At 44.2% G+C, this 9,019-nt stretch overlaps 2 protein-coding genes across 2 annotated transcripts; both read left to right on the top strand.

Moving 5' to 3' along the window:
* The first annotated feature begins 498 nt into the window (after positions 1–498).
* Positions 499–1,062, top strand: LOC143850341 (costunolide synthase-like). The gene has a single exon (XM_077359599.1). The coding sequence runs from the start codon at positions 499–501 to the stop codon at positions 1,060–1,062; it is 564 nt and encodes a 187-aa protein (XP_077215714.1).
* A 61-nt stretch (positions 1,063–1,123) lies between these two features.
* LOC143850342 (flavonoid 3'-monooxygenase CYP75B4-like) lies at positions 1,124–2,338 on the top strand. The gene is made up of 2 exons (XM_077359600.1): positions 1,124–1,474; positions 2,036–2,338. The coding sequence occupies exons 1-2, from the start codon at positions 1,124–1,126 to the stop codon at positions 2,336–2,338; spliced, it is 654 nt and encodes a 217-aa protein (XP_077215715.1).
* The last annotated feature ends 6,681 nt before the right edge of the window (positions 2,339–9,019 follow it).

The following is a 9,019-nucleotide window of genomic DNA, read 5'->3' on the forward strand; positions in this document are numbered from 1 at the left end:
TGATGTGGTCCGTACAATACATTCTAAAAATAGGGGACTATAAGGGCTTTCATCATATAAAATCTCCATCATTTGGGATTTTACGGGCACCTGCAGGTCCAGCCGGCCCCGCCTAGTTTTGATGGAACCCGTACGATCTGAGTCAAATTTCAACTGGTCAGTAATTAGTGAGCCAGACCCGTAAATTACGGTCGGTCCGGGTGGACCCGCGGGTTCGAGTCACTTTTTGCCAGGTCTGGACACATTGTTGTTTAGTGGGTCCTACCCGCATATATATTTTTTCCGGCCTCGGGCCTTCCCTAATACCCAGCCAAACAACAACTAAATAAGATTTTATGTTAGTTATTTAGAAATTAAATATGGAGTGGGACCCACTTTAGTGACACCTTCTACTCTATTGGCCCTATATTTTTTTTTCTGTGTCCTACATTTGCCATTATATATGCATATCAACTCATGTTGCACTCAACTCCACCCAACTCATGAGCCAAGGCAAATATGGCAGCATTGGATCTTGCTAGGGAGCTTATATCTAATGTTTCTTTTTGCCCGACGGAGGTCGGAAACCAGAAATCTGGAGCAAAAAAATTGGTTTCCATTGCATTATTCTTGATTGCTTGGTACGTATGGACGGGCAAGAAATCGAGCAAGGGACATTTTCCTTTACCGCCAGGCCCACGAGGGTTGCCCATATTTGGATTCCTCCCCTTTCTCGATGAGGAACTCCACCATCAATTCGAAAAACTAGCCAAGATATATGGCCCTATCATGAATGTCCGTCTTTTGAACAAGAATGTCATCGTGGTTAGCTCCCCAAAGCTAGCCAGAGAGGTGATGGGACACCAGGACCCCATTTTTGCCAACCGCGACGTGACGGCCGTAGCATTGGCCATGAACTATAATGGGGCCGACATTGGGTGGGTCCCCAATAGGCCCCACTTGCGCCTCGTGCGCAGGGTTTGTAGCCGAGAGTTGATGAGCAACAAAGGGCTAGACAATTTCTACCCCCTTCGTCGAAAGGGAGGTTCGTCAGGCAGTGAGGGAACTGTATTCAAAGAGTAACAACCCCATCGACCTATCAGAGATTACGTTTCAAATTGTGTTGAACTTGCTTATTAGTACAATGTGGGGTGCAACATTGGATGGAGAGGGGAGACGTACTCTCGCTAAGGAGTTTCGTCAATGGACGCAGGATGCTTTGGTGCTTCAAACTAAGTTCAATGTTTCTTATCTTTTTCCTCTTATTGCCCGGTTCGACGTTCAGGGTATTGTGCGAGAAATGAATAAGTTGTCGGTTTGGCTTGACAATGTTTTTGATTCCATTATTGATCAACGGAGGAAGATGGATAGCGCGGAAGGGGGTGATGAAAAGAAGAAAGAAGGCAAGGATTTCATGCACTTGCTTTTGCAGTTGACTGAGGATGAAGACTGGAAAACACCTTTCAATGTAACCAACATGAAGGCAATGATAGTGGTACTCTCTCTCTCTCTCTCTCTCTCTCTCTCTCTCTCCTCTTAGAATGTCAATTCAGGAACTTTCCTTTTTGGGTATGGTGGATTTCAACTTTGTCTCGACTAATAAGTGGATCAACAAAAATCAGCACATTCACTTTTCCTGGAACAGCCTCTTTTGAGGATTATACTATGAGATGCATAGAAAATATATGCTGAAATGTAGGAGATGATTTTTGACGTCTAATCACGTTATAAGGGGGCGCATTATCCTCCAGGGTCGAAAAAATCATTTTAAAAACTGCGCTGCTGTCGAATCAAATATCAAGGGCGGCGGGATGATGAATAATGCACTTTCATCATATAATTTCTTTATAAATCAAAGTTACTCTGCGTAATAATCCACTTTCTTTCTGGTTGTAATTCAAGTGTAGGTCCCAGTTGACACAAATAGCACTCAAATCTAGTCTCTTTCTCTCTTATGTAGCAACAATTGGTTTAAAATCATGGCTGGCCAAATTAGAGATGTTAACATTGCTATTTACAATGCACTGATTATTGTTTACACCAACCTTGTTAATAGGACTTATTGGTGGGCGGAACGGATACGACATCGACAATGGTAGCGTGGTCCATGGGCGAGTTGCTGAAGCATCCTCACATAATGAGAAAAGTCCAGGAAGAATTAGAACAAGTTGTTGGGAGGAACAACAGAGAAGAGGAGTCTCATTTGCATGAACTCCATTATTTGGATGCAGTCTTGAAGGAAACCCACCGCTTGCACCTTGCCCTCCCTTTCTTAGTCCCCCGAAGCCCAAGCAAAACGTGTGTCGTGGTGGATATAGAGTCCCCAAGGGCTCCAAAATCTTTGTCAGTGCATGGGTAATACACAGAGACCCGATGATATGGAATGATCCTTTAGAGTTCAAACCAGAGAGGTTCTTAACTGAAGAATTTAAAAAATGTGATATTAGAGGCACGGATTATCGTTTTATACCATTTGGATATGGCGAAGAACGTGCGTAGGACTCCCTTTAGCTGAGCGAATGTACCCTTATGTATTAGCTTGTCTCATTCATTCGTTTGATTGGAGGTGGCCGGATGGGACGAACTACGAATTTGAAGATAAGTTTGGGATTGTTACTAAGCAAGTGCCTCCTGTTGGCATTCCAACTCCAAGGTTATCCAAACCAAAGCTCTATTGTTAATATTATTGGTGGAACCCCTACTATTTCACTAAGAATGGGATCTATTCACCCAAGAGGTGTTTGTGTTGTTTAGCAAATCTCAATTCGACAAATCTTGTAATCGTATTGTATCTGTTGTTGCTCGCTCCACTTTTATGCAGTTCCCTATGTTGCTTCCTTTCTTCTTTTCTTTTGAATGAAGTATTACCGAAGTTCCTCTAGTGTCTCTTTAGACCCCGGCAAAGGATTCCAATTCCAATGACTGCTTGGCAGACATGAACAGGTGTAGTAACTAGTAAGTAGGAACAATGGATAAAAAGTATGAGAGAGAGAGAGCAGAGAGAGGAGCACTTGTTAAAAAGCAAGAGAGTGAGAGGTATAAGAGAAAGAATCTCTCCTCAAAAGTAAGACAGATATAAGTGAGAATCTGTTAAAAATTAAAAAAGAGATATAAGAGAGAGAATTTCTCAAGGGAAATGGTTTCGGCGCTCCAATGTTTTGATAAACACGCGCTCCCATGTTTCTCGTGTAGTGTTCAAAGGGCTTTAAGAGCTTTTTGAGAACCGTAATATCCCGCTGACAGCCCTTTAAATACTACACTACAAACATGTGTAACATCACATGTTTTCTAACTTCTTTTGTAACCTAGCTACATACTCAAATAAAACCAATCTCCTACATATCAATTATCTTATCTATCATTTTCATGAAAAGGGAAACGCGGCTCTCGCTATGCACCCCGAGCTTCTCATACATGGTTTGTTGCGATAGACATTTAACCGGGTGTCGAACTCCTAAATCAAGAAAGGGGCGCATCGGTAAAGACATTACAGTTAGCTGTTCAGGAAAGGTGGCATCAGTTCTTTGCCTTAGGGCAATTAGCCCGGTCTTTGAGAAAGGTCGAATCCCCGTGCTATTTTCTATTAGTATAGTATGCTTTGTGATTCAATAGTGTAGTGAGTGTACCATCCTTAATCCAACAAAATAAGAAGAAAGCCCTAGTTTTCTATAGAAAAACTAGCAAGAGTACTACCCTTTCCACAATGCACCTCGCTCGGAAAGGCTGCTATACTACACCTTTTTACTCAACTCTACTCTACTATACTCTACCTACTGTACCCTAGCTAGTAGTCACTAGACTCACTATAGTAGTCCATCCGGCTGCTCTTACTGAAATCATTACTCTTCATTCTCCCCTTCACGAGCCCCTCTCCCTAACAGTCGAGTGATTCCGTCTCCTCAAAACTAGTCTTTCTATTCCATGTCCGATTCGTGAGGCTAGAGCTCCTTCACCCTTCGGAAAGGCATGTTCTTAGAAGGACCTTTTCTTAGCAGATGTCTATCAAGCAGCACACTTTGAAACAGCGGCCTTCCCTTGAAGCTTAAGCAAAGAGACCTAACATACCATAATGGAATACATCAACTCAAATAGCCGCCGTATATAGGCCAGTATTCCTTATTACCTGTGACTCGTAGCACGGGGTCCCCCCCGCCTAGGCACAGTTCTCCACTATACTATACTATAAACATCTTCTCCCTATAACATAGCTTCTTAACTCTATCTCAACCAAAAGATAAATATAGACTTCTAGAAGATTAATCTAACACACATGTACATGACCGTCCAACACACATACCATTATCACATGGATTCTAAAAATCTAAACTTAGGTGGGGTTCTTTGGTGGGCCCTACCCATTCACGTCTGAGTTACTTCTTCTAACACTATTCTCTGAGGTAATTCCAAGCAAATCAACAGGACTGCCGCTACTAATTGAAAAACTCTAAATATTAATGAAAATTGAATTTATTGATCTGAAATTAAGAATAGTTCTTACAGTCCCAAGAGCATTTAAATACTTGAACAAAATATTTTTGGAGATATCTAGGCCAAGCTCAAGTAAACAGGGGTAAAGAATTTGTAGATTACAAAGAAGAATTATCCTTTTTTTAAGTATGAGGAGAAGGCCATAGTAGATTATAAAGTAAAATTATCTTTTCATTTTTCAGGAGAAGGTTGTTCTAGACTAAAGAAAATTTATCTTTTTACTTTTCAGAATTCAGGTTAATTAATTTTCACCAACCCAATGACATCTTTCTCTTGATTAAAAAAGAAAGGGGCTAATTGGATACTTTGATTTTAGAATCTAGGTTTTAGTTTGAAAGTGGTGTGAAATTTTCGACTTTACAATCCATTATACTAAATTTTAAGTAAGAAATCTCGGTTTTAGAAATCTCTCCCCCACCTTGAGGTTTCTAAAACCTGGAATCATGGACAACCTCATATTCTCCAACTCGATGAAAATAAGGGCGAGATATCAGAAAATGATGGACGATATCTTTCTTCCCTCATCTTCCATCCAGGATTTTGAGGAAATCCAAGATACTAAAATCCATGTATCCAAAATGCCCTGTAGACACCCCATTTTAACTGAACCCTAAATGAGTACTTGTGAATAAATTTTTTGCAAAGGAATGAATTAGAGCTCCAAATTCCACCTTAGGCTAGGTTAGGGCCCCAGCTAGGTCCTTGCAAAATTTCGTCAAAATCCGTTGAGGTTTGCCCAATAAACGAGTGTAGTTTGAAGCGTAGTTTAATATAGTGTAGCAGAAGGGGGGTAGTTTATGCAGTTTAGGGGTAGTTCAATTAGTGTATATTGCAGCAGAGGTTTGTCCCTAGGTAACTTAAAGGGGTACGAATTTATTTTTTGTTTTCACTAAAACTTTTCTTGCAGACCACCCATTTCTTGTAAAGCAAGGCCAAATATACACAGGTGGGGTGTCCAAGACAACTTAAAGGGTGAAAAATTATGGGATTTTTCTATAAATAGAAGGCAAGGGCCCTTATCTTTGCTAATTAGGGTTTACTAGATATTTTTAGAGAGAGAGAGGGAAAACAAGAGAGAGAAAGTAGATCTTATTTTTCCAAACCCTAATCTTCATCTTCTCCGGCGAATCTCGCCGGAATTTGGCCGTTTCACCGGAGATCCAGGCGCCGGAGTTCTTCTATATCTCCTCCATCACATTCTATTCACTCTTATAGTCATCAAAACCCTACATATACACCATAAAACCCTTGATCTATACTCTAAACCCTAAATCCAAACCTTAATTTTATCTTCTCAGGTGAGATCTTACCGAAATCCGGCCGTTCCGCCAGAGATCCAACCATTACATCACCATTACCTCCACCTCTTGCTTTCATTGCTGCCATTTAAATCTCCATTTTGCTATACCTTTATTTTCTCCTACAAACCCTAGTCTTTTTATAGACTCTGTTTCTACTTCATTTCTGTCCATTAACCTTTTATCACAACAACTCCTCATTTCTGGCCACTTATACAAGCTTTGATCATTATTTTGAAGTTTAGATCTCTTGATTTCTAAGTTGAACACTTGAAACCCTCTTTATCGTCACTATCTTCTCTATAGGTCAAATTCTATCCATTGATAACCCTTGATCCGGCTAATATTTTGTCTAAAGAAAGGGCCATCACCGGATCCATAACTACTGCCAATTTCACTGATTTGAGTAAAGATTAAGACAAAAGAGATCAATTGGGGCTGACATGTGATGGCGTCTGAATCCGGGTCTGCGATCGCGCGGTCGGTAGAGGGCCTCCGCGGGGTCTGCAATCACAAACAAAGGGGGTCAGGGGGGTCCGGGGTGGGTCCCTGACGATCACTTCGACACCCAAGTCAGATCCTCCGACCAATCAATATAAAGAACAGCGAGAAGAGGAGGGGGTTCGATCAGGTTTACCAGGACCAAGGCGCGGGTTCTTTTCTGGGTGTACGGATGGATGGGTCGGAGGGGACTAACAGGGAGAGTGGGATTAAGTTCCTAGTCTCCTCTGTCGTTGCCTTGCCTCTCTTTCCGGTTGTTATGCGGGAGCTGAGAAAAGAGGATGTCTTTCAAAAAAGTGGATCCTTCTCTTCTTCCCTTCCCCCTTTTAAAGGGTGGCGCGCGGACCTCTTCATCATTATGGAGAGAAAACCTTCCTTGACGAGATTGGGCCGTTCCCCTGTCTGGACGGCGCGTGTGGTTCCGCTGGATAATCCCTTTCATTATTTGTTATGATGAGGTTTGGGCGGCAAGAAGTGACACGTGTCGTGATCGCGTGGTCTTGTCGTTTCCCCACGCCTTTCTTCATGATGGTTAGGCTTTATTGGTGCATGGACGACACGTGGCGAGATTTGAGGGCGGTGCCGTATTTATGTCCCATCATAACACCCCCTTACTCCTTTGGTCCATTGAATGGGCCAAGGGAGTAATGTTTTGGTCAAGCGACGTCAAGGTGAGGGCATTTATGGGGGCCCCGGAGTATGAGGAGAGGTGCTGTTTCATCGGTGATCATGCCCGGGAAGTGGTAGCGTCATCATGTGGGTCGCCTTGTTTCGAGATGCAAGGTTTTCTTCCTTGAGCTTAAAAAGGAGGACTACCCCGACACTCTGTTATTGCCTCTCCCCTTTTTCTTTTCTTTTGTGTTTAGACAACATGTCTGGTTCTCCTTCGTGAGTTAGGGGCAAAGCCCTTCTTTCATCGGTGATCATGCTCGGGGGAGGACCTTACGGCCCGCCGAAAAAGGGTTAGGACGGATTTGGGCCCTTCCTCGGGCTTCCCCCCCTCCGCCTTTCCTCCTTGCCTAGGAAGGACAAGTCGTCTCGTTCCCGTGTTGCCAGGGACTGGTCTTTTTTCTCCCGGGCTTATCACCAGGGGATGGAACTGCGCGGCCGGGTTTCAAAGATGGCTAAGGAGATTGAGGATTTGAAGCGGGAGAACGAGGTGTTGCAGAGGAAGGTTCACTCCCTCAACGAGCAGCTGCTTGAATACGAGGTGGACCCCTTGCTGGAGAGTTCTTGGGAAGAGGAGGGGAACCCTTCGGGAGAGGAGTCTTCTTCCGATTAGTTTTTGGTTTCTCTTAGTTTCCTGTTGTGTTTTTTTTTTTTTTCCCTTTCTTGTCGGGGATTTTTGGAGCCTGCACGCCCTATGTTTGGTTTCTTATCCCCCCCTTTTTGTAGGTCTGTGGACCAAGAGGAAGTGAATGGATGGTTTTTATGGATCTGTGCCGTGCCTCTTATGTTGCTTTTTCCATCTGTTTGGTTGCTTTTCCACTGCGGTTGGTATAAATTGTCTTTGTTGCGAGGAACTGTGGCGTTTTGTTCGAACCTGTGCGGGATTCCGAGCCTTTTCCTTGCGCGTTTAATTCCCTCTGCTTGTTACATTTGTGCGTCGAGGTCTCGCGCCGGGGCTCTGGGCCTGGGCGTGCGTTTTCTCCTCTAGTGGAGTTGAGGTCGGATCACTTTGCCTGATTTCCTACCTCCGGACCCTTCCCTTTCATAAGGTGGGGAGGAGTAGAAAGCGATTTGTGATGATGGGGTTTGGGCGGCGAGAAAGTGACACGTGTCGCGATCGTACGGTCTTGCCGTTTCCCATCGTCTTCCTTCATGATGGTTAGGCGCTATTGGTGCATGGGCGACACGTGGCGAGATTTTGAGAGCAGCGCCGTATTTATGTCTCATCATAACACTACCTTTGGTCCATTGAAAGGACCAAGGGAGTAAGCTTGTTTATCTGGTTAAGGAATATCGTGACGAAGGCATTTATGGGAGCTTTAGGATACGAGAGGACGTGCTGATTCGTCCGGCGGTTCCTTCCCGAGGAATTGTGGTGCCATCACGCGGTGCTGGCCGATTATCCAATAGGAAACGGACACGCGTAGGGCAAGTTGCTTCGTTTTCTTACTCAAGGGTTTCTCATAGGGTTTATAAGGGGTGGGTTCTTCCGTCTTTTATGCAGATCGCCTTTTCGCTTCCTTCTTCTTCTTCGCTTTCTTTCGGCCTTTCTTCGGGTTTGCCAGAGATGTCGTTGCCTTTCCAGGGTCTCTCCATAAGTGACGAGGAGAAAGTTGCTTCCGAGGGGAGTCCTCCTAGTAGCCCTGAGACAGACCCTGACGGGTTGGGGCCTCAGCGAACAATTTCTGAGAGGAGCCCGCCTCAAGGGTTTCCCCCACGTTCTCATCCTCCTCCCCTTTATGAGAGGGAGTCCCATGAAGCCTTTGCCCATCGCAACCGGTCGTTCTTCTCTTATGTTCATCGTAGGGAAATGGAGGTCTGTAGCCGGATGATCGACATGGATCGAGAGATAGCAACCTTGCGTGCGGAGAACGATTTGTTGTGGAACCGGGTGAGGTGGTTGAATGACCAGGCCCGATTTGTTGAGGATCCAGGTTGGGGGAGCTCTTCGGAGGAGGAGCATAGCGACAAGGAGCTCTCTGACGCGGAAAATTCTTTCAGTGGCTAGTCGCTTTAGGCTGGAGGGAGTGAGTTGAGGGGGGCTTTGGAGGGGTTCTTTCCCTTTTTCCTCTCTCTTCTTTTTT

The sequence above is a fragment of the Tasmannia lanceolata genome, unplaced genomic scaffold (assembly GCF_043159265.1).
Source record: "Tasmannia lanceolata isolate RefF3 unplaced genomic scaffold, GAP_Taslan_0.1 ptg000018l, whole genome shotgun sequence".
NCBI classification, from domain to species: Eukaryota; Viridiplantae; Streptophyta; class Magnoliopsida; order Canellales; family Winteraceae; genus Tasmannia; species Tasmannia lanceolata.

Excerpts from the sequence above, each read along its gene's own strand:
- LOC143850341 (XM_077359599.1), top strand. The coding sequence starts at position 499 with ATGGCAGCATTGGATCTTGCTAGGGAGCTTATATCTAATGTTTCTTTT.
- LOC143850342 (XM_077359600.1), top strand. The coding sequence starts at position 1,124 with ATGTGGGGTGCAACATTGGATGGAGAGGGGAGACGTACTCTCGCTAAG. Across the intron at positions 1,475-2,035 it reads ACATGAAGGCAATGATAGTG|GACTTATTGGTGGGCGGAAC; the intron begins GTACTCTCTCTC and ends CCTTGTTAATAG.